Source organism: Macaca thibetana, chromosome 20 (genome assembly GCF_024542745.1).
Source record: "Macaca thibetana thibetana isolate TM-01 chromosome 20, ASM2454274v1, whole genome shotgun sequence".
Lineage (NCBI taxonomy): Eukaryota > Metazoa > Chordata > Mammalia > Primates > Cercopithecidae > Macaca > Macaca thibetana.
Window position 1 is genome coordinate 11,123,890 of NC_065597.1, and position 24,515 is coordinate 11,148,404.

At 56.3% G+C, this 24,515-nt stretch overlaps 1 protein-coding gene across 3 annotated transcripts; it reads right to left on the reverse strand.

The window, feature by feature from the left end:
- Positions 1–14: 14 nt before the first annotated feature.
- Positions 15–24,067, reverse strand: SLC12A4 (solute carrier family 12 member 4). Of its 3 annotated transcripts, none has more exons than XM_050773292.1 (23): positions 24,014–24,067; positions 19,065–19,159; positions 17,173–17,304; positions 13,175–13,321; positions 13,019–13,073; positions 9,804–9,934; positions 7,332–7,573; positions 6,971–7,185; positions 6,288–6,452; positions 6,110–6,208; positions 5,811–5,868; positions 5,476–5,650; positions 4,960–5,078; positions 3,772–3,870; positions 3,376–3,495; positions 3,025–3,129; positions 2,632–2,800; positions 2,135–2,330; positions 1,857–2,026; positions 1,637–1,768; positions 1,450–1,557; positions 1,055–1,239; positions 15–906 (listed from the first exon to the last, which is right to left on the reverse strand). In XM_050773292.1, the coding sequence occupies exons 4-23, from the start codon at positions 13,310–13,312 to the stop codon at positions 630–632; spliced, it is 2,958 nt and encodes a 985-aa protein (XP_050629249.1). In that variant the 5' UTR covers positions 13,313–13,321; positions 17,173–17,304; positions 19,065–19,159; positions 24,014–24,067; the 3' UTR covers positions 15–629. The 3 variants fall into 3 exon arrangements, with proteins under 3 accessions (XP_050629249.1, XP_050629248.1, XP_050629250.1); XM_050773291.1 differs by lacking the exon at positions 24,014–24,067 and adding an exon at positions 23,148–23,390; XM_050773293.1 differs by lacking the exons at positions 19,065–19,159; positions 24,014–24,067 and adding an exon at positions 23,148–23,351 and having other exon boundaries at positions 15–617; positions 771–906.
- Positions 24,068–24,515: the final 448 nt, after the last annotated feature.

Below are 24,515 nucleotides of genomic sequence, written 5' to 3' on the forward strand. Positions count from 1 at the left end.
CGGGGCAGCAGGAGGCCCAGAAGTACACAATGTTTTATTGAAAAAGTCAGGCCTCAGCTCGGCTGTCTCCATTCGGCTCAGCTTGGTGGGGGGCCCTGCCCATAGTTGACTGAGCCAGATCTTCCTGCAGGCAGCTGGGCTGGACTCCCTCCCTGGCTACCCTTCCCTTCGTCTCTGATGGTGAGATCCAAATAATAAATATGCAATAAATAGCGCTCCTGGACTGGGCTGCGCCAGCTGCCTTCAAACCCCACTCGGCCCCAACCAGTCTTCTCTCGCCAGGACAGGCCTACTGGGGTGCTAGACAGTAAAGTCCCCAAACCTCCCACGGTCCCACAAGACCTGGGATCCATCTCCATTTTGAGGCCCAGGCCTGGTTTCCAAGGAGACCTAGCAAAGCTGGGTCTAGGACAGGGCCAGGCAAGCAGGGCTGGCAAGTGGGTGCTGGGAAGAGGCTGTTACCCCAGACCACAGCTTGTGATATCCTGGCCAAGACCTCGACTCCAGGCCACAAGGTGACACTGGGCTCAGGAGTAGATGGTGATGACTTCACGGCCACCACCACGCACCAACAGCACCCGCTCAAGGCCCTCGGTCAGCACCTCGAGGAACTCCATGTCTGCAGGGCCTCAAGTCAAGGAGGCAGCAACAGAATCAATGGGTAACCAGGGCCACCTGGGCCACACCCACCCAGGGGGCTCGGGAGAGGAGCTGCTGGCCTGACCTCCCACGCTGCCCACCTCCCAGTTGCTGCCCCTCCACAAAGGGATCCAGTTCTCGTCGCCCTCGCTGTTCTTGGGTGGGCCAGGCATGTTTAGGAGAACCAGGCGGGCGTCGTGGGAGCGCGTGACAATGACTTCATTGAGCTTCACAGCGGTGTGCATGCGTCGCACGTTGGACTGGTCCCTACACGTAGTGCAGCCAATCACAGGTCACCATAAGCCATCCTGCAAGGAGGGTCCCCACCCCTGGTCCACCTAACACCGCTTGTCTGCCCCACCCCACCTCCACCCCTAGATTCCAGCGCCACTGGATCTGTTTTTGCTGCACTCACGGCTTAATATGTACCAGCTCCCGGAAATTGTCAGGGGCATGGCTGGGGTCCCAGGTCTCAGTCATGTACTTGTCCCTGGTCCATGTCATCTGGATCTTGTCAGCCCCCACTGCAGACTCATCTTCCTCGTCTGAGTACAGGCTCTCCAGCCGCAGGGCCGAGTGCCGATCCTTGACTAGCTGGGCCTGGGGACAATCGCAGGAGGTAGCCTTGGTCCCATAGGAAAAGGGGGACGGGGCCTGTCTGGCCCAATGTGACCACCCTGCCTCCGGGAAATGAGCACTGGCTTGGGTAGGGCTGCGGTGAGTCGTTCTGATTCCTCCACACCCACTGACGCGGTCTCTAAAGGCCTGACCCTGCCACCCGCCCTGGCCTGAACCACAAAGGGCACTGACTTCTCGCTCCCGCTCAGTCTTGGTCAGTCTCATCTGCCGCAGCATCTGCGACCGCTGCTCCATCATCAGCGTCCGCTCGTAGGTGTATGCAGAGATGTCACTGTTATGCTGGGGAGAGGGTAGGCCATGAGGACCCAGCTGCATGGGACATGGTATCCACGGGGCCAGGGCAGGACAGGGGGCTCACCATCTCCACCACCTCCACCTCGGCCTCAAGGCGCAGATGGTACAGGAAGACGGCCAGGTCCTTCTTCATCTGGATGCTGTTATCATCCATCTGGGCCACTGTGAAGATGCGCATCCGGCACTTCCTCCAGACCTGAGGCAAGGGACCGGGTGGGCCATTTGGTCACAGCCGCTCCTCCGAGGGCCTAGCCCCTCTCACCTGCACCCACCCCCCAGCCCACCTTATGCTGGCGCAGCAGGAAGGGCAGAAGCATAAGCATGCCGCCGTCGTGCACGATCCACCACACGTCTATGTGGCCCTCCAGGTAGCGCTCGTGGTTGCTGGGGTAGAAGGCGATGTTCTTGGGCACGAGCAGGGCCAGGTGAGCAGCCGTAGTGCAGCGTACGGTGTCTGGGGAGGAGGGGCACAGCTGACCACCAGCCTGTGGCCCTCCGGCCGCTGCCACCTCACTTCACCCCTGCCCACCAGGCTCAGCCCAGGCCCCAGGCCCTCACACACCAATGAAGGTCTTCCAGGCACGGGGGTCCTCGCTCTGTCGCCAGCCGTAGGGCCAGCCCAGCACCACAGAGTTATGCCGCATGCCGCCCAGGCCACAGGACTGGATGAGGTGGGCCAGCCCCTCCCGCACCTTGCTGGCCACCACCACCTGGCAGAAACCCTTCACCTTCTCAATCTCCATCATGTTCTTGATGGTCTGTGGGGAACACACCCAGGGCCAACGGGAAGCCATCAGCTTCCCGCCTCTGGGCTCCCTCCCAAGGCCCCTTGGGAACAAAACGACTTTGGGGTGGAGGAGGGCCTGGGGGCAACAAGCTGCCTACCCGGAGCCCAAGTTTTCAAGATGGGACTGCCGGCCCCCCCTTGTGCCAGCTCTCAGGTGGCAGCAGTGCTGGCTGCCTGGCTGGTCACGCTCGCCAAGATTGGGCCCTTCCCCTCCGTCAGCTGCAGCCCAGACTCCTGTAGTCTGGCTCAGCTCTCACCCCCGAAGCAGGTACCTGCTCGGCAGCCTGGGCCTCGCCATAGCTCTCCAAGAAGCTCCCCTGGATGACAGAACCAACAATGGTCAGGCCCTTGCCGGCCTTGAGCTGGGAGGCGAAGGTGAGGAGCCGTGGGTACTTCACGTGCAGGTCCTCGTCCAGCTTCAGCAGCACCAGCAGCTGTGGCCTGCAGTGGCCGGGTGGGGGAGCCTGAGACCAGGGCCGGCCGTTCCAGGGAGCCCCTCCTCTTCTTCTCTTCTTGGGTGATGGTCCCTGCGGGTTTGGGTAGCATGGCCCAGGAGGGTGCCCCTGGCAGCCCCAGGACGGGGAGCTGACACCTCTCGACCCTCTGACCCCGACAGCGACCCCTGAGAACCTCTGCGCCCTGGCCAGGGTCTGGTGGGAACTCACCGCCAGTTCTTGGTATGAGGAGGCCCCTCCTCCAGCCGCAACAGCGCGTAGCGGGCGGCACTCAGGGACAGGCCTCGGATCCCGTCACCCCACTCCTTCTCAGCCCTGCAGATTCCACCACAGCTGGTGAGCCCCTGGTGCTGCCCAGGGGGTTCTGTCTATGTGGATGTGAGATGGAGGGGTTCTGCCCCTCAAGACCACCCCGGGTCCTGAGTTACAGTCCCCAGTCTTGGCACCCACAGTGGCCCAGCTCCCCGCCCACCCCAACGTCCGACCACCCTGCCTGTTCGGCTGGGCCCCCTCAGGGTGGTGCAGGCTGCCGGCAGAGGCCAGGTGGCAGCGCTCACTCACCCTTGGTACTCGATGTATTTGTAGATCATGCCGGCGATGAGCATGGCCACCAGGGCATAGTACCAGGAGGAGACAAACATAAGGGCCAGGCAGAGGCTCATGCCCAGGAAGGACAGCGCCCTGGGCCAGAGGGGAGGGCAGAGTCAGGGCAGGACCAGGAGGGCCCCTGGCCACAGCCTGGCCCATGCCCTGGCGGCCCTGTCAGGTCCCAGGTGGGAGGTCCCAGGTGGGTGGTCAGGTCACTGGGTGGGAGACCCAGGTCCAGTTCCTCCCCAGCCCCATAAACTCCCTCCCCACAGTGTTTCATCAAGACCTACCTACCCGGGAAGCCTAGGCCTCATCCAGAATGAAGCTCCTGGCCTCCCCAGGGCCTCCCATGTCAGAGGCGTGGCTCACCAGTGATAGTACTTGAACCGGGGCCGCCAGTTGGGGGTCCTCAGGAGTGTCTGCACTGCACAGGCCAGGTTCACGAACAGGTAGCACATCAGAAAGAACCTGTGGCACGGGGGACGGTTGGTGAAGAGCGGCCACCTTGGCAGCCAGGGGCCTGACATCAAGCTGGGACTGGCCCTGCCCTGCATGGCTTGGCCAGGTCTTCTCAACCTCATTGCTGCCACTTTCATGGCCTGAGGTGATGAGACTACTGTGGAGGAGTCCTTGGAGATTGCAGAGGATGGGCAAGGGTTCGCCAGCAGAGGAGGTAGGAAAGGGAGTAATGGGGCAGAGCTGGAGGGTGGTACAGGGGTGGTAGGAAGAGCTCAGTGCCTGGAGACTCTAGGCCACACTCAGGCCTCTGGCCTGGGTGACCAGCTGGATGAGGGGCTGCCATGCATGAAGGGGAGGATGCAAGATGAGCCGGACCATTTGAATGCACCCAGTCAGAGACACTTAAGAGTCCCTGTGGTGGGTGTGGGAGTCCCAGGCATGGGCAGGGCTGGCTGCATCAGCCCTCTGGGAAGGCAGCTGAGGATGGGAGCACAGGAAGGAAGGAGGCAGGTGGATCATCTGATGTCAGGAGTTCGACACCAGCCTGGTCAAGATGGTAAAACCTCATGTCTACTAAAAATACAAAAAATTAGCTGGGCGTGGTGGTGCATGTCTGTAATCCCAGCTACTCAGGAGGCTGAGGCAGGAGAATTGCTTGAACCCAGGAGGCGGAGGTTGCAGTGAGCCAAGATCACGCCATTGCACTCCAGCCTGGGTGACAGAGTGAGACTCCGTCTCAAAACAAAACAAAACAAAACAAAACAAAAAAACAACAACAGATGGAAGGGGCAGCAGTGGCTTCAGGGAGGCATGAGGGACGTGGTGATTGCCCTGTCCAGGGGAGAGGTCTGCCAGCCACCTGCTTTGGGGGCTCTCTCAGGGAGGTGTGGACCTGTTGGTCACTTTATAGCTTTGGCATAGGTGCCAGGCTTGCTTCTAAATGCAGGGGTGGGCTGAGCCCTGCCAGGCCACATCTCCCCATGCAGCCTGCCACATCTCCCAGCTGCGCCCCCAACACCAGACACAGCCACGGGGAGGTGCTGGGGTTCAGGGACCCTTTCCCAGAACATCCCCCTGCCCTGCCCAGCCCCAGCTCACATGGATAGGATGGGGGCCACCATGTCGAGGGAGGCGATGAGGATGCCCAGCTCGGCGATGAGTGCCGTCAGGAGGAGTGCCCATGTGGGTTCACCATTCACCTTCCCATGGCCAAATACCTGTGTGCACCAGGAAGGAAGCTGGCCCTGTCACCTCCATTCCACCCCTTGGGCCCCAGACCCCAGCCTGGCCTCCCTCACCCCCAGGGCCCTCCTTGGGGGCTTAGGCCGCCTCTGTGCCTATCCCTGTGGGTGTCACCAGTCTCCCTGACTCCACCTCCCCAGGCCTCTCTCCTTTGGATGAGCCCTAAACAGGCCATGAAGATTCTGGTTCCAGGCAGCTCCAGGCCCAGGGCAGTGTCAGCCCAGGGCACTTCTCAGTAGCTCCTCATGGATGGCCGCCTGGCCCCGGGGCTACTGAGGACAGGACACACTGCATCTGTGTTCCCTATCTCTCTTCCCAGCTGGGCGAGAGCCTGGGAGCAGCCAGGCCATGGGGGAGTGCAGAAGGGCTCACCCGGAGGAAGGGGATGATGTTGTCCTTGGCAATGGCCTGCAATAGGCGCGGTGCCCCCGTGAGGCTCTGGAGGCCAGCACCACATGTTGAAAAGAAGGAGCCGATGACAATGACCCAGGGTGAAGGCCAGGCCAGTGTGCCCACCACCAAGTTCCTGCTGACGCCATCGCCATACCTGCAGGGGCCACCAGAGTGAGGGATGTCAGGGATCCGGAAGGACAACACAGACCACCAAAGGTAGCCAGCAGCCTGAGGACCACCCACAGGGTTGGGGGCTGGTGTGAAGGCAGGCCAAAGCCCAGCCGCTGCTAAAGAGAGGGGCCCAGCTCACTCACTTGTCCCGGAGAACCACACCCTCGATGCAGGCGCCAAAGAGAACCACACTGCTGAAGTCTGTGGTGGCATCAAGGAAAACTCGGCCTCCGCCACCCCACTGTCCCTGAACAGGACCACGTGCCCCCACCCCAGCCAGACCGCAAGGACTGGGAGTATCATGGTGTGTATGTGTATGTGTGCATGAGAAGGGGAGCCATATATGAGTGTGTGGGGTGTATGTGCATGTGAGCTGGCGATGTGCACAGGCCAAGCGCCTCCCGTCCTCTGCCCAACCTGCCCCAGGCCTGGGAAAGGATACACACGAGGGAAGTTGTAATGATGGCCAGAATGGTCCCCACAGGGATGGACTTCTGGGCATCACGGAGGTCCCCAGAGCGGTTTGAGCCAGCCATGATACCTCCAAAAACAGATGAGACTCCCTCAGGGGCTCCCCGGGATTGGGGACAGGGATGGGTGGGTAGGCAGGTGGGGCTCACCTGTCACAGAAGGGAAGAAGATGCCGACCAGCACGGTGAATGATGTGGCGATGTCGGCCACCACGTACAGAGGCAGGCTCTCTTTCAGGCTCGGGGCATCTGCAGAGGGCAGCCCATGCTTCTCCACGATGTCACCCTTCTCCAGGTAGGCGCTCCACAGGTTTTCTGCAGGGATAGCTGTGTCACCACCACAGCCGCTCCCGACTACCCCGGGCAGTTTGGGGCAGCCTAGCCAGAGGCTGCAGATGCAGGCAGTTTTGGGGACTCAGGAGACAGCTTCAGCTCAATGACTGCAGTGTCAGCCACAGGGCTACCCTGACCACAGGGAAGGAGCTGCCCAGCTAGAAGTCAACAGACAAAGGTGGCTGAACCACCATCACCCAGAGCCCCCTACTGCCCGCCTCACACAAAGGCCTTTATGGATCCTGTGGGAACATCCCCAGGCAGTGTCAGGGGCTGGTGGCTAGGGAAGACAGGCTGCTGCAGGCCTTGGATGCTGGCCAGACAGGCTTCACTCACTCCAAACTCGGCTGCCAGGAGCCAGGCTGGGAGGACACTGCTGGGCTGGGAAGGCGGCCAGTCCTGCCCCCATTCCCAAGCTGACCGCACAAGGACAGCTCTGTGCTCTGCACCCCTGCTCAGCCTGTGGGTTCGAGAGCAGGAGGATGGGAGGGAGGACCCACCCTGGAGCACACCAGCAGCTGCCCCGGGGATGCCAGGGATCTCGGTCACATTGTTGAGCAGGAAGTAGGGGTCGCAGGAGTCGGTGGTAAGGTTGGGGCTGTGGCAGAAGAAACTCCATAGCCGGGTGGCCACTGTCTCATTGTCTACTACAGCTGTCTTGGCACAGATGTCAAACTGGTCCCGGGACAGGGTCCTGTTGCCCAGCATGCAGACCCTATGAGGGACAGAAGCATTGGCACCTGCTCAGCTTGAGGCCCCTGCTTGTGCTCACCCTGCAGTCTCTGGGATCTAGGGCATCAAAGGCTGGCTACATGAGAGGGATGTCCATGCAATGCCCAGATAAATTCCTGGGTTACTTACGGAAACACGGGAGGGTCAAATATAGACTTGATGCCCCCAGCATAGATGGAAAGGATGGAGATGATCACACAGGCCAGGAAGAGTGAGGCAAATTTGTTCACATACTTGACCCCCACAAACACCACCAGGGTCATAAAGGTCAGGAAAATGGTCCCATACACACGCATATTGTTCAAAGTGGCATTCGACGTGTCATGAGCGCCCAATGGGTAAAAAATGGCAGCTGGTGGGGCAATGTAGGTCTGAAACAAGAAGATGGATAAGGAGGGTTTTATCTTCTTATTTGGAAAGTGAAACTTGTCATTTTGGTTTTCTTTTTAAGAGTACCTAAAAGAGGCTGGGCGCAGTGGCTCAGGCCTGTAATCCCAGCTCTTTGGGAGGCCGAGGTAAGGGGATCACTTGAGGTCAGGAGTTCATGACTAGCCTGGCTAACATGGGGAAACCCCATCTCTACTAAAAATACAAAAATTAGTTGGGCGTGGTGGCACATGCCTGTAATCCCAGCTACTGGAGGCTGAGGCAGGAGAATCGCTTGAATCCAGGAAGCAGAAGTTGCAGTGAGCAGAGATCACACCACTGCACTCCAGCCTGGGTGACAGAGGGAGACTCCGTCTCAAAAAAAAAATAAAAAATAGGCCAGCACTGTGGTTCACATCTATAATCCCAGCACTTTGGGAGGCTGAGGCAGTGGATCACTTGAGGTCAGGAATTTGAGACCAGCCTGGCCAATATGGTGAAACCCCATCTCTACTAAAAATACAAAAATTAGTGGTGCAAAAACTGGTGGTAGTGGTGCACGCCTGTAATCCCAGCTACTCCGGAGGCTGAGGCAGGAGAATCACTTCAGTCTCAGAGGCGATGGTTGCAGTGAGTAGAGATCACGCCACTGCGCTCCAGTCTGGGCGACAAAGTGAGACCATCAAAAAAATAAATGAATAGGCCGGGCGCAATGGCTCACGCCTGTAATCTCAGCACTCTGAGAGGCCGAGGCGGGAGGATTGCCTGAACTCAAGAGTTCGAGACAATCCCAGGCAACTTGTTGAAACTGAAACACAAAAAATTAGCTGGGCATGGTGGCGTGAGCCTGTAATCCCAGCTACTCGGGAGGCTGAGGCAGGAGAATCGCTTGAACCTAGGCGGTAGAAATTGCAGTGAGCTGTGATCACGCCACTGCACTCCAGCTTAAGCAACAGAGTGAGACTCTGTCTCAAAATAAATAAATAAATAAATAAATAAATTTTAAAAATAAAAAATAAGAGTACCTAAAAGAAGCCAGTCACAAAAGGCCACATATTATATGATTCTGTTTATATGAAATGTCCAGAATAAGTAAATCCCGAGGCAGAAAGCAGATTCCTGGTTGCCAGTGCTGGCAGCGAATGGAGAGTAACTGCTAAGGGGGTTCTGGGGATGATGAAAATGTTCTAGAATTGACCGCAACTCTGTGAATATACTATAAAACATTGAATTGTACACTTCCAATGGTATGTAAATTGGCATGGGAATTGCATGGTATGTAAATTATATGTTAATAAAGCTATTATGTAAAAACAAGCAAACAAAAAGGATCCGAACATAGATGCCAACCTGAATCACTAAATAGCCAAAGTGGAACAGTTTGAGCACGAAAATAAATAATGATAGTATTGGATTACAACCCAAAGAATAAAGTAAATATCCAGAAGTCCATTCAGATATAATGACATGGCTGAATACATAAACAGAAGAAGGGACAAATCCCACATAACGAATGTAGAAAGGATATAAAAAACGAAAACAAACCAAAGCCCCCCAAAATCAGAAGGTGCAGGGTCCATGCTGCAGGTAGAGGACCTGGAGGCAAAAGCAGTCAGGCAGTCCCTCTAGGTACCTCCTACCCTCTGGATCCCCAGGGGCAGGCACCTGTCACCCCATGCCTCCCGCAGCTCCTTGCCTCTTCTCCCACTGCTGCGGCAGTTAATTGGGGAATGAGAAGCTGAGGCTGACAGAGCTCCCATGGGGCTCATGGAGCGGGCACCAACCTCCAGCAGGGTCCTGTGGCTGCTTATCCTGATTGAAGGACAAGGAGAAGGTGGATCTGAAGTGCCCTGGCACAGAGCCCCAGGGGACACAGAGCTAGCCAGAGCCCACACAAGCCCAGAAGGAAGCCTGCATCACCACCAAGATCTGTCACTGAGCTAAATACAACAGTTCCTGGAACCCTTGCCATGGCTGCCATAGTGCCCAGGTGGACGGAACACCTAGGGCCGAGGTGAAGGCGGCCAGGCCTCTTTCTTGCCTGACCCAAACTGGCATGGAAGTGAAAGAAAAACCAGCCTGAGCAAAGGTCTTTGTCTCTTGAAGAGGCTTTCTACTTTATAATGCCCAGGCGGTGGCCAGAGGTGTGGGGATGAACAGCCTGGAACTTCTGTTTAGAGTCCAAAGGGACTGTCTGGACATGGCCAGAGTTGGCCAGGGCTTAGCCTGACTCACCAGCAAGATCTCGATGGCCCCCAGGATGTACATGGCTGCTGCGAATGTCGTTCCCAGGTAGAAGCACAGGCCCACAGCACCTCCAAATTCTGGCCCCAGTGAACGAGAAATCATGAAATAGGAGCCCCCAGCTACAGCAGAGAAATGAAAATGTGCACAGGTCAAGGCTGGTTCTTCTTCAAGGGGTCTCCCTGTGACAAGCCTGCACAACTGCCCGGAAGGACAGGGACTGCTTTTCCCATTTATGGATGAGTAGAGGGGCTGGGAAACCTGCCCAAGGCTGCATGGTGGGTAAGCATCCAGGCTGGCATTCGATCCTATCCCCATCTGATTTGAATGTCCAGCATGGAACATGGAAATGACTGCTTTCTGGGAGCAGCTCTAGTCTGCAGCAGTGGCTGAGTGGCCACTGTCCTCCAATGCCCTGTGCACAGCCCCCAGCCTCTTCTGGCTGGGTGTGTCCCATCTCAGCCCGCCTCACCCTCCTGAGGCCTGTGCCTTTGTTAGTCTGACCCCTCCAGACCAGGGCAGGGACTGTGTCTTATCCAGTCTTTTGGCCCTAAGGCCCACCACAGGGCCTGCCACCAGGTGAGTGTCCACAGGTCCTGCCCTGAATCTGTGCTTCTACCAAAGTCTAACACCCTTGCAAGACTCAGAGAGTCATGACTAGGCCCCAGGGTGACAAGCACAGGGGGACAAGTCATCTCATGTTGCTGGTTGTATCTGCTGCTGAGACAATGTCTCTTGTGAAAATCTGGAAACAGGGATCAAGAAATTCTTTCAGAGTCAATCTGGCTGGGGCGTGGTGGCTCATGCCTATAATCCCAGCATTCTGGGAGGCTGAGGTGAGTGGATTGCTTGAGCTCAGGGGTTCCAGACCAGTCTGGGCAACATGGCGAGACCCCGTCTCTACTAAAAAAAAGGAAATTATAAAAAATATACATTTAAAAAAAAAGGCTGGGCGCAGTGGCCCACGCCTGTAATCCTAGCACTTTGGGAGGCCGAGATTGGCAGATTGCCTGAGCCCAGAAGTTTGTGACCAGCCTGGGCAACACGATGAAACTCCGTCTCTACTAAAATACAAAAAATTAGCCAGGTGTGGTGGTGAGTGCCTACAGTCCCAGCTACTGAGGAGGCTGAGGCAGGAGAATCGTCTGAACCTGGGAGGCAGAGGTTGCAGTGAGCCGAGATTAGAGTGAAGTGAGCCACTTCACTCCAGCCTAGGCGACAGAGTGAGACTCTGTCTCAAAAAAAAAAAAAGAAAAAGTCAGCTGGGCACAGTGGCTCACGTCCATAATCCCAGCACTTTGGGAGGCCGAGGTAGGCAGATGACTTGAGGTCAGGAGTTCGGGACCCGCCTGGCCAACATGGTGAAACCCTGTCTCTACTAAAAATACAAAAATTAGCAGAGCATGGTGGCACATGCCTGTAATCCCAGCTACTCGGGAGGTTGAGGTAGGAGAATCACTTGAACCTAGGAGGCGGAGGTTGCAGTGAGCTGAGATTGTGCCACTGCACTCCAGCCTGGGCAACAGAGACTGCATCTCAAAAAAAAATACTAAAATAAATAAATGAAAAGTCAATCTTTTTCATGCTGTAATCCACCTCCAGGACCCTCTCCTAAGGGAACTGCTGGGGCATGAACAAAGATTCATGTTCAAGGATGTTCATGACAACAATGTATACAATGGTGAAAAAGTGGAACCCACAGGCAGGAGAATAATCACATTAATTAGGTTATGTGGTGTACCATGGAGAGTGCTGTTTTCAAAAAATCATTTTCGGCAGAGTGCAGTGGCTCACACCTGTAATCACAGCACTTTGAGAGGCAGAGGTGGGTGGATCAGTTAAGGTCAGGAGTTCGAAGCCATCCTGGCCAACATGGTGAAACCTCGTCTCTACTAAAAATACAAAAATGTGGTGGTTGCCTGTAATCCCAGCTACTCAGGAGGCTGGGGCATGAGAATCACTTAGAATTGCTTAAACCTAGGCCGGGCGCGGTGGCTCAAGCCTGTAATCCCAGCACTTTGGGAGGCCGAGACGGGCGGATCATGAGGTCAGGAGATCGAGACCATCCTGGCTAACATGGTGAAACCCCGTCTCTACTAAAAAATACAAAAAAACTAGCCGGGCGAAGTGGTGGGTGCCTGTAGTCCCAGCTACTCGGGAGGCTGAGGCAGGAGAATGGCGTGAACCCGAGAGGAGGAGCTTGCAGTGAGCTGAGATCCGGCCACTGCACTCCAGCCTGGGTGACAGAGCAAGACTCCGTCTCAAAAAAAAAAAAAAAAAAAAAAAAAAGAATTGCTTAAACCTGGAAAGTGGAGGTTGCAGTGGTCTGAGATCATGCCACTGCATTCCAGCCTGGGTAATAAAGCAAGACTCTGTCTCAAAAAACACACCGAAAAACCAAAATCAAAAAACTGTTCTCAACACTTGGGAAACACACACACGTACACATGTAAACACATACACATAAATGCATAGATATATATACACACATATACTTTTGGGAAATATATATAATTTATATAAATAGAGTGTGCGTGTGCGATACTTCATAAGACCCTAAGACCTATATATACCAAAAGGCGAATAGTAATGATCTCGGGATGGTGGGATTATTGGTGCTTTTACTTTTCCATTCTACACTTTTCTGCACTTTTTTATTTATTTTTTTTGAGATGAAGTCTTGCTCTGTCACCCAAGCTGGCGCAATCTTGGCTCACTGCAACCTCTGCCTCCCAGGTTCAAGCAATTCTCTGCCTCAGCCTCCCAAGTAGCTGGGATTACAGCCACCCACCACCATGCCTGGCTAATTTTGGTATTATTAGTAGAAATGGTATTTCACCATCTTGGCCAGGCTGGTCTTGAACTCCTGACATTGTGATGCACCCGCCTTGGCCTCCCAAAGTGCTGGGATTACAGGCGTGAGCCACCGCGCCCGGCCTTTTCTGTACTTTCAAACCTTCTTACAGTAAACATACATTGTCCTTTTTATTTTTTGGTATTGCTTTTACATTAACAAAAACCACAATGGCACTCTCCAGCTCTGTCTAGCAGTAAAGCTTCTACGTGGGCACTGTCCTGGCATCAGGGATTGGGAGCCCACTACAGAACTGCTTGGGGCAGGGGTGTGCTATGGGGGTTCCCAGGTAGGTCAAGGCAGATTCTGGGCCCTTTTATCTTCCACCAGGCCTTGGGTGGCGCTCACTGACCTGGAACAACACCGTTGGTGGCAATGGCGCTCATGGAGATGGCCGTCAGCAGGGTCTGTGGGAAGGAGAGCCTGGGTGAGTGGCTCAGCTGAGTGGGCTCTGTGGCAGCAGCCATGGCCCACGCCCAGCCCACCCCTGCCACGCCAGGACACTCACACAGCAGCAGCAGATGAGCACGATGAGGAGAGCCTGTAGCACACCAGCCGTGCCCACCATCCAGGTCAGCCGCAGGAATAGGATAACCCCGAAGATATTCTGCAGGCAGGGCAGGTACACCCCCATGAGGGTGCCCATGCTGGGCGCCTGTACGAACACGAAGGGAGGGGGCGAGTAGAGCATCAGAGGGATGCACCATGGAGGGTCAGCCCTAGTCACTCAGCAGGCCCCCTCCCCTGATGGGGCCCCAGGGAACACAGCGGGTAGGGGTGACAGCTAGGATGTCTCTATTGACTTTCATATAGGAAGACAGTTGAGTCTGGGAAGGTGTAAAACCTGATTCTTTTTAAAAACCCACATTGAGCTTTAGAACCTTAACTCTCTCTCAAGGTACTGCCTCCTTCCCTTCCTCTCTCCTGCTAAACTTCTAGAAAGAGGGGTTTGTCTCAGATCTCCACCTTCTCACCCAGCAGGCCCTAAGTCACCCAAGGCAAAGTCCCAAAAGTCATCCCTGGCCCTACCTCTCCTCAACCCCCAACTCCAGTCCTGATGGACACTAACTCCTACCCAGTCTGTCTCCCTGCTGCCCTGAGATCCGCCTGCCTTGTCCCAGCCTTAGTCCCTTGAACCTCAGGCACCTGGGTGGTACCCTCCTGAGCCTTTCAACCTCTCCACATTCCAGCCCACTCTGCTGCTAGAGTAGGTCTCTGAAAGCAAGTCTAATCTCATCCCCCACGCTGAAAACCCTCTGTGCTGTCTTGTAATCCAGTGTGCAGTCCAACGCCTTGGCTTGGGCCACCAGACATGTCCCATCACCTCTCTTGTTAGCCCCAGCCCCTGACTACATGGGTCCCCCAGATTCTCCGAACCTGAGAATGTGCTGGACTCTGCCTGGGAGAGTCGGCCCTGCCTCACGGCCTGGCAAACTCCTCTTCAGTGAAACTGTTACCTCCCCCAGGAAGATGTCCCCAGGTTGCCTTAGGTGGAGCTGGTCCTCCCTCTCGCAGTCCTTCGGCAGCTGATACTCCCTATCACAGTAGTTACTACAGGTCATGGTAACAGAATGTACTTGTATGTTTTGTGACCATATTAGAGCAGGCTTGGCTTGTTTATGGTTCTATCACCGGCAGGCCCTGCAGGTACCCAAAAGGTGCTTCTGAACCCAGTGAGTGGTGTTTTGGAAGCCCCTGGGACATCCTGTTGGGAAAATCCTACAGAGAAAGTGCTCAGGCTTTAGGGCAGGTGAGGAAGATCTAATATGCAAATCCAGGCAGGCTTTCTCAATTTAGGGCAGAGTAGGGGCCAGCCAGGAGGCCAGGGCAGAGGCTGAGAGCACAGAGGCTGGCTGACATCTTTTTGAGGCACTGGGCCCCCAAGAGTGCAGCCTCCGCAACGTGGCCCTGACAGCTTCCACTGGAGCTCCAACAAAGCCTCCTCACTGATCCAAAGGACTGGATTAGTGAAAATCATTCAGGGAGAAGAGACAGGGAAGCCCCACGAGAGAGTGCCTGTGCTGCCCAGAAGCTAGGGAGAAGAGAACTCCATGGCCATGATCTTGTCTAGCTGAGTCACCTTAGACAAGTTCCTTAATGCCCCTCCTGAAGGGGCCTGGCCTGGGGCAGGACCTGTGAGCAAACTAAAGGACTTCAGAAAAGTCTCAGCAAAAACAAATGGCTCCTCAACCTGTCCTGCGTAGAGCAGTGCAGGGGACGGATCCCCCTCATCTGGGCATTGTCTGAGCCCTTCTCAGAGGATGCCACCCACGGAATAGCAACGGCAAGAGCTCCCAGTCCCACCCCCATCCCAAGCTGAGTCACTCTAAGAAAAGGGCAATGTGGGAAAGGGCAGGGCGGGCCGGAAATGCTTTCTGCATCCCCAAATAACCTCTGGCAGCCTCAGAAGGTCATCAGGCCACAGCTGGAGCTGGAGCTGGAGCTGGAGCTGGACAAGCTGCTGGGGAGAGGCTGCTTTGGGTCTTGGCATCGTCTGGTTGGAGGCCCACCCTTCCTGCTTCAAGCCTTCCTTTTCCGAGGCCCCTGCTTGGGCCTACCCTGGGTGAGGACCACAGCTCAGCAGCCCCAGATCCCTAGCTTCCTACTGACTCCTTAAAGACTTGGCCCGGCTCCTCTTTCTTTTTTTTTTTTTGAGACAAAGTCTCGCTCTGTCGCCCAGGCTGGAGTGCAGTGGTGCAATGTCGGCTCACTGCAAGCTCCGCCTCCCGGGTTCATGCCATTCTCCTGCCTCAGCCTACTGAGCAGCTGGGACTACAGGTGCCCGCCACCATGCCCGGCTAATTTTTTGTATCTTTAGTAGAGACGGGATTTCACCACATTAGCCAGGATGGTCTCGATCTCCTGACCTTGTGCTCCACCCGCCTTGGCCTCCCAAAGTGCTGGGATTACAGGCGTGAGCCACTGCACCCGGCCAAGGCTCCTCTTTCTTCCATGGAAAAACTATTGGAGCTAGGACACCCAGCCACCCTCTCCCATCCTTACTGTGGGGCCAGGTAAGCTGGATAGCTAAGCTAAGCATCCTCATGGGTTCCCCACTGGGCCAAGGGATGATGGGTCTTCTCTGGCCCATGCATCCCTCCCACATTCCTGCTGAGATGTGCACTAGCTGTTCTCAGGGGCCTCTTCACTCCCCGCCACCAGCTCCCTGGCTTGGCCTTAAGGGACAGGGATGAGGCTCTGACCTAAGGATCCTGTCACCCACTGTGGACAGAGCACTCTCAGAGGTTGAGACACTCCTGCAGTGCTGGACAGACATGGCCAGATGCAGTTAGGGTTCTCCACTATCTAGTCCAGAACATGCCAGCAAAATTACACCTGGCTGGACAGGGTCAGGGTCAAGTCTGTGTGCTGGTTTGCCTCTCTGAAGGGCAAGGTGAGAGATGTGCTTCAGTGAGGTCCACCTTCTCTGCTGGCCCCACCCCAGAGAAGCCCAAATCTCACAACCAGATGTGAGGCTGCAGGCCTGGCTTATCCCAGCCAGGAGCTCCTTCTGCTTGTGCCAACCTCTGAGAATACTACAGCCAGTGCCAGACCTCAGCTCCTCCCAAAATACTGCTGCTTCCCACACCTCAGGGAGTCAGTATGTAGAGGGAGGGTCCCTAGCCTCCAAATGAAAAATGTAGAAAAATCCCCAGCCCTCAGCTACACTGAGCCCCAATAACACAGAGGAGCTAGGCAAAGAGGTAACAGTCACCCCAAAGAGAGGAGGGCTGAAGGGCCAGAAAACTGGATTAGTGACCAAAAAGTGGGACAGGGAAGCCCCATAAGGCAACATCAGGCTCCGATCACATACACATGTCCCCCGACCCTGGCACTCAAGGAACCCAGGGGGTTGTTGGAGGGTTCTGCCAATGGAGCCTTGGGCCAACACTGTGAGTAGCAGAAGGGTTTGTGACTTGCTCTGGATTGCATGACCTCCGAGAGACAACCTGGTTCCTGGCTCCAAGGGCAACACCTTTAGCCACCCTTACACAATGTCACTGATCTGGCATTTTGTGTAGTTACATATCCCACAAATCTGTCTCCCATAAAATCCACGAATCCATCTCCCAGCATTACACATTGATCTTGTCTAGCTCAGTCACTTTACACAAGTTCCTTAATGTCCCTGACACTATTTCCTCATCTGAAACATGGGGATTATAGTAGCACCTGCCTCTTGGTTTTGTTGAACAGATGACATGTGAGAACCCAGGCCCACTGCCTGGTGTGGTACCTCGCACACAGTAAAGGCTGAGTACAGGCAGCTGTGTCTCCCGCCGTCATTCCTGAGGGCCTCCCTGGCCCTCTGTCCCTGGGGAGATTCTCATTAGCTCACTTCTTAAAGCCTCCTGAGCCAAGGCACTCAGTGCCCATCCTCCCTGCTCACCATGGTTTGCACCCACTTCCCCTGGTGTGCTCACCACCATGTGGGGAAACAGCCAATTCCATGGTGCTGTGTCTGTCTTCCCAGGTGTGGCCCCTCTGCTGCCCCACTCAGCTCACCTCGGCTGCCCTCCGGCGGGTGCCCTCCCCACTCTCAGCCTCCTCATGCTCCTTGGCGCCCTGGGTGAGGTTGGTGTAGCTGACGAGCTTGCCCAGAAGAGACGATACCTTTGGGCGGATGTCCAGCTCTTCCTGTAAACAGAGCCACAGGGCAAGATGGCATTGGGCCAGGTGGGTACCAGCTGTGTGAAGCCAGCTGCCTGATCCCTGGCCCTGTTCCAAGCCCTGAGACAGGCCTGGGCCTGATCCCAGTTCCTGCCTGGGGAAGCCCAAGCCATCCAACTGGACAGGTGTGGACACCACACCCCAGGACGTGGCACTCAAAAGGCCCAGCCCCGCGGCTGCTTTTCTCTACCCCACCTTGGCTACAATCACTGCCAGCCCATTTGTGAAAACCACCTGCCTCAGGGGAGAGAGGGCAGGGAAGAACACGCCTGGCAGGCGGGCAATGGCACACTTCATCCTGCCTGCTCTGCGCAGCCACCTCCCAGCTATGGCTGCACCTCTAGGACTCACGCCTACCCTCCCCACAAAAAAGTCACCCTAGTCACCTCAGGGAACAAAAGAGGGCAAAAGAGTGATGTCTCGGACAAGTGAAGTCTCTCTTGTCTGCTCAAACCCTGATCTCCCTGGATGGTCTTCCCCTGACCCCAGTCCTGCGAGTACCCACGTCAATCACAGAGATGGGATCCTGACCCTCCAGCCCATCCTCAGGCGGGGCTGGGCCAAGGCCTTCACTGCAGAACCTTGCTGCTTTCCCAGGTCAGGAGGCCTCCCAGAGCTCAGGCTCCCCAGCCCCACCGGGGTCTAGGCGATGATCCCTGCTCCTGCAGCCTTCTCGATGCTGTGCCTCCACCTGCCTCCTGCCCACATTTAGCTTTTCCCTCTCTGTCAGCTCCCTTCTGACCTACACACAGGGAGAAGGTGCTTTGGTGTGAGAGGGGAAGATGAGGGCCCTTGGGGGCATGTGGAGATTGAGGAGCCTCAGCTGGATGTGGTGGCTGACAGTGATAATTCCAGCACTTTGGGAGGCCGAGCAGGAGGATCACTAAAGGTCAGGAGTTCAAGACAAGCCTGGCCAACAGGGTGAAACCCCGTCTCTAAAAATACAAAAATTCCCCAGGTGTGGTGGCAGGCGCCTGTAATCCCAGCTACTCGGGAGGCTGAGGCAGAAGAATCACTGAGCTTGGGAGGCAGGGCTTGCAATGAGCCAAGATCACGTCACTGCACTCCAGCCTGGGGCAACACAGTGAGATTCCATCTCAACGAAAAAAGAAAAAAAAAAAAGAGAGATTAAGGAGTCTCCATTATTCAGCCATACAATGGCTGAATGCGTGGGTCAGAGTTTAGGAGCTTAAACTACATTTTAAATCCAGATCTCACTGCTCAGCTTGAGTCTGAAGGAGATAAAACTCAAGTACAGAGGCAGATATTTGGGAATCTTTCCACAGAGGTATCCCCTAAAGCTGCAAATGGACCAGGACTCGGGAAACTAGAGGGAGACAGAGCTGGAAGAGCCAACCAAGAAGGACAAGGAAGAATCCTCGGGAGAGCGAAGAACTATGGACTTGGAGAAGAACCAGGAGTGGAGGGAAGAGGAGAAATCCTGAGTTGGGAAATCCTAAGCGGGCGTTTCCTTGCTGAGGGGTTGTAAGGAAGTCAGAGGTGAACAGTCCTGGAGGTAGCAATGGGGGTGGGGTTGTGAGTGGCCTCTGGGAAGGCAGTTTCAGTTGAAAGGGCCAAGGGAACTGCAGCCCGGCTGCCATGAGAGCCAGGAAGACAAGAGGAAATGAGAGGAAGAGCCAGACAGAGGAGGGCCACGTGTCCAGCCTGACTGCTTAGCTAAAGCCTCTGTCTGCCAAACCTGTGACCCAAAATGGCTCCTCAGCTACCTCAAACAGTGCCAGGTTCCTGTCATAGTAGTCACTTCCTCTGGAAGCCTCCAAGGGGGAAAGAAAAGGGCTGCTCTCTCTGTGGTTGCCATGTCCTGTGAAGAGAGAGGGACAATCAGGGCCTGCTTCCTGAGCCCCCCCAGCCTGTGCCCCTTCCCAGAAAGCCAGTCCCCAAAACATCGTTTCTGTGGAGCACTTTGGAGCTGCAGTGTCACCAGGTTGGAACTCAGTTTCCACATCGCACCATGACAATGCCCTTGAAGGGCCAGAGATAGCCAGAGAGTGGCCAGTGACCAAAACCTGGGACATCATTCCCTCCAGAGAAGGGAATCCAGGTGAGGGAGCAGGCACCCTAGCACAAGCACGTGTGGACACTGAGGGGCGGGGCCCGCTGGTGGGCGGGGCTAGCCTTTGACCCGCCCCCAGATCCCCTCCCCGCCCCAGTCCCTTTCCCAGCCTTTCCGGAGTACCCAATGTGCAGGATACCAAAGGCTCGGTGTCCTCAGGGACCGCCCAGGCAGTGCCCTCCAGATACACGAAGCCCCACAGAGCACCTTCAGCTGCCATGGCCCGAAGGTGGCTGGCTGGCTACCCCACTATGCACTGCGCGGCGGCATCCTGCAGGGCAGCCCAGGGCATGCCGGGAGGCGGGGCAAGCCCTAGGCCATGGAGAGCAGAAGTGGATGCCAGGAGCCTTCTAGAGTCGCCTAAGAAAGTCGGACCGGTGGGTGTCGGACTGAGCAGGGAGAAAAATGGGAGCCAGGACTACAGTGGACAAAGGCGGCCAGAGGTCAAGATAGTCTACCATGTCATATTAAAGCCAGGTGAGGTCATGTAGCTCTTTGGACACTCTATGATATCTGCTGTGCCCTCCATGCTTGTTCAGGATCAGGAGTCCCAAGAAAAATCTGAAAACCCAGTAACACTCTGCCCCTTACATTAATGACATTAATGGCCCTTTAGTGAAAAGCCTTTGAAAATTACTCTTGGATTTTTGTGACAAAAAAAGTGTCTCCCTTTGATAAATCAGATGCTTCATTTTGTCAGAAAATGGCAGCTATACAGCTCGTCTTACTTCTCTTTCTGCTTTGGCTGCCAGGAATCTCCAAGCTAAATTTACTCTTTAGATAAAGTCACCATCTGTCTCATCTCAGAGTCCTTGCCCCCTTCCTCTGCATGGTTTTCGATCTTCCTGAGAGTAACAATCACTTGGGGAGACTCTTTTGTTGGCTATTGCTTCTGATTCTTTTGTGGAAGTTGGCTGGAAATCAATTGTAATTTATTCTAAACTCATGTACTGCAGCCTGCCCCATCACTGTTGCCTAGTCTTTCTGGGGAGACTGTATTGCTATCCAGAAAACATATAGCTGGGCACACAGCAGCTCCCCCACAAATGCCTGTAAATGGTCCTCTAAGACCTAGCCTATCCCTTGTCCCTTCAGCCATCACTCTAGGATGGCTCGAGTCCCTTCCAAAAGTTGTCTCTAGTTCTCACAGCAACATTCCAGTAGACAGCATTTACTCCCTTTTAGGGACAACAAGAGTGAAGTTCAGAGATGTTCAGAGGCAAGGCCACCCAGGCAGAAGGCCACATCTGGGTCCCAGGGTCCATCAGAGCCAGGTGGGGGCTGGGCTGCAGGTTCCGTTACTACTACAGACTCCAGTCCATCTATGCAGCACAATCTTTAAACATAGAGAAGAGTGCTGCAATTTGGCCAGGGTATGTACAGCCAGGCCTCTGCACGTTCAGACTACGACAGACTGGCTTGGATTCCCGGCCCTTCCCCCGTGTGACCCAGGGAAACCTGCTTACTCCCTGTGTGGCCTTGGTTTCCTCTTCTATGAAGTAGAGATGGTAACACTTGTTTTTCCAACTGCCCAGATGCACTAGAAAAGGGACAATTAGTGCCAGACACCCAGCGGGCACTCCTCGGGGTTCCTCCAAAGCCCCCAAGGGCTTGTGGGAATGTAAGGGTCTAAGCAGTGCCTGGATGTCTGTACTGCCCTCAGCTTCAGACCTCCTGTTCTGGCCTCAGCCATTTCAAAAATTCCAGGGCAGGTCTGGACATGCCTGCCAGGCCGAAGCTGCTCAGACACCACTTGAGATCCCCAGTAAATCTGAGTATGGCCTAGGCCTAGGGACTGCCTGTGAGCTACACAATTGTGTTTCCACCAGCAACTGTGTCTGCACCAGTGGCAGGTGGGGATCCAGGTGACCCTCCTGATTCCTGTGCACATGGATATCTGCCTGAGGTGCCCCCTCCAGGACCTCCCTACCCCCTGCCCACAGGCCAAGGCGGGATGAGCAAGCCCATCTAGGCCTCCCAGAGCAGAGGTGTGGGCACTGAGCTGCGGAAGGGGCAGGAGATGGATCTGAGGCTCACTGTGCTTTGTGCCCTCTGACCCTTTGCAGTCCCCATCAAGGATCAAAATCACTCACCGGGGCTCAGGGTGTCCCCCATCCTGCAGACAGCCAAGGTCTGGCTGAAAAGGAGTAAGAGGAGGAGAAAGAGGAAGGGAGGTAGTGGGAGGAGCTGGCCTAGCTTGCGGGGATCTAGCAGGACTCAACCAATGTAGCTCCAGGTCCCTCCAGTCACCCTGTAGGGGCCAAGGCGTGGCCAAGGCGGGGCCAGCAGCTAGGCTCAGCTCTCTGCCTGCCCACTGGTCCAGGCTGATCCTGGGGATGCAGCCCAGTCCACCCTCTGGGGAGAGAGGTCCTCCCAGGGTTAGGAAAGCAGGGATGCTGGCTTTTGCTTTGACCACTTGAATCAAGCTAGGGGCAGATAAGGGCATGGAGGCTGGGGCACTCACACAGCTGTCAAGCCTATAAAACCTCTGCAATGTCCAGCAGCCCATGCCACTGTCCTGTGCTACCTCTGCACATGGCAGTCAAGTGATACACACACATAGCCATCATTTACATCAAGCATGGATCACCTCAGTCATCATCACAGACAGATCAGAGGTCCAGATCATGTCACCTGGCAAGTGTCAACCACACACTTCCTACATATCTCCATCATGATTGGTCACACATATCACAGGCATTTGTCATCAGTCAAATCACCATCCTCATCACTGTCAACCCTGCAGGAAACAGGGGCTGTGAGAATGCCCTGACCTGAACCAGACTTCACACTGTGATACCCACAGCCACACACTTATACAAGCACAATTACACATGCATAGGCCACTACATACACAGACACACGTCCTCAGCCGTGTTTGCACTCCAAGGATGGGCCTTAACAAGGGGGCCTCTTGGGGTAGGAGATGGAGAAAGGGCTGTGGAGAGAGGCAGGCACCTGGAAGGAAGGAGGAGGGAGATGGGGCTTACCTCTGGGCCCTGGCACCTAGGTTAAAGAGTTAAGGTGCTGGAATCTCACACCCAGGCTTGACTGCCCCTGGGCAAGTTACATAACCGCCACCCCTCCCTTCACTGCTGCCTAATTGGGAGTAACCGTACTTATCCCACGGGTGATGCTGGAGGATTAAACGTTTGGCTCCGTGTTGAGTGCTTCACAGAGGCCCACTGTCCCTACAGATCTACACCGGGCGCACTCACAGGCAGTTACCCATAGACCCCAAGTGGGTACACTCTGGCCAGAGTGCAGGTTGGCGCAGAGAGGCACACGGAGGGGTTTGGGTAGTTGGGCAGAGGGTCGTCTCACAGGCAAAGACGCTGAATCTCAAGTGGGGAACCGAGGCGAGAAGAGGATGTGGGATTCACCGAAGGTGAAAGGCCGGGAAGGGCCTGAGATGGGGTCTCGGCCCTGTCCCCAAGCCGGGCGCCCCGGCCGGCTGGCCTCCCTGGGCGGCCACGTCTGCAGCCCCCGCCCGCGGCCCACAGGGGAGGAGCTGGGGTGGAGAAAGTGGCCGGGCGCGGGCGCCGGGGGCCGAGGAAAATCGTGTCTGCGCGCGCGGGGCGACGAGCCAGTGGCTGCGGCGCAGACCAAAGAAAGTTGAGTCCACACCGACGTGTGCGCGCAAGGTCCCGGGATAAGTGCGGGCGCGGGCCCGGGATGGCGGCCCCGGGTGGCAGGCCCCGCCGCCCCGCCACAGCCCCTCAGAACGCGCCCTCACCGTCCGAGTCCTCCCGCTCCGCGCGCTCCCCGTAGTCCACCCAACTGAGCCCCTCGAGGTTGTCATAGTCGCCGCGCCGCGGCCCGTCCACCGGCACCACGGTGAAGTGAGGCATCGCGCACACTCAGCCCCGCCGCACCCGCCGTCCTGGCCGCCCGCAGCTGTCCCCGCCGCCCCGGGCCGACACGCCCCGCCCGCTCGCATTCCTCCCCGCTGCGCTCACTTCCTCCGCCCGCCCCCGGGCCGCCCCTCGGGGGCGGAGAGCGGGAGGGGCTCGGGCCGGCTCCTCCCAGAGCGGGGGCCCTGGTGGCGGGAAGACCCCTAGGCGGGGGCACTCCTACTGGCTCCACGGCCTGGGGGCGGGCCCGATTCCTGTGTGACGTCGGGTGAGAGGCCGCCCTCTCTGAGCCCCAGATGCAATATTTGTAAAATGGGGGAAACACACTTCCACCTAGGGGTTATTTTAGGGCTCTGTGAGATGGGTCGCGGGGTGTCCTTGCTCTGCGCCCTGGACAGGGCAGGGCAGGCCGGACCGGCCCAGGACTGCGGAAGCCACTTGCCCAGGGCCTCCTGCCATCCCCGGATACCTCCTTCCCATTTCCAGCGTCTGCATCCAACTTCTCCGCGACCCTGGAAACCGGATCCCCGCGAAGGTCCCGTCCCAGCCCTGGGCCCTCTAGCCGCATCCTCTCCTGTTGGAGGCAGCTGGGGATTCTCGGTCCTTCCCCAGGGGCTGCTACGTCCTCGGCAGGAAGAACACCCACACCCACCCTCCCGCGCCGCGCCTGCCCCGCTTGCCTTTTTGGGCCTGTACACTGGGTGCTTTAGCCAAGTCCCTTCATTTTAACTTACTCTGACTATCTCACCTCCTGGGTGTTCCTCTACGCAAGCCGTTGACTTATTTGCTCCTAACGTTTCTTTCACTTTCTTCTCCACTGCTTCAGATTACTTATCTAGTTGGCTTTACTATTTTTTTGTCTATCAGAAAACCCCGGAGCCCATCTTACTTGTCTATCTCCACTCTTCTCCCTCACGTGGCTCGGGTGGCGTCCTCTGAATACGCCTCCTACTAGCCTCCAGCTCGGGGGTGGGGGGGTGCGGAATCAGAGCCGCTGGGCCCCGTGAGACGACCCCCGAGCTTACCACCCTCTGACCCCTCCCCCACGGCCCCCGCGGCGGGCCCCGCCGACCTGACCCACCCGCCCCTCACGCCACCTTCGGCCGCCCACAGTAGCGTCCTTCCTACTGGACTCCCTGCCCTCGCGCCTGCTCACGTAGAGCCGCCTCTTCCAAAGGAAAATCCTACTAGCTCCCGGCCCATAAGGCCCTGCCCAATGCTGCCCGACCCCGACCTCTGCAGGGGCATAC

Coding starts and splice junctions, on each gene's coding strand:
- SLC12A4 (XM_050773291.1), bottom strand. CDS start 23,262: ATGCCTCACTTCACCGTGGTGCCGGTGGACGGGCCGCGGCGCGGCGAC. Junction 7,186..7,331: donor TTTGACCCTCCCGTGTTTCC/GTAAGTAACCCA, acceptor TGTCCCTCATAG/GGTCTGCATGCTGGGCAACA. Junction 5,869..6,109: donor CATTACAACTTCCCTCGTGT/GTATCCTTTCCC, acceptor ATGCCACCACAG/ACTTCAGCAGTGTGGTTCTC.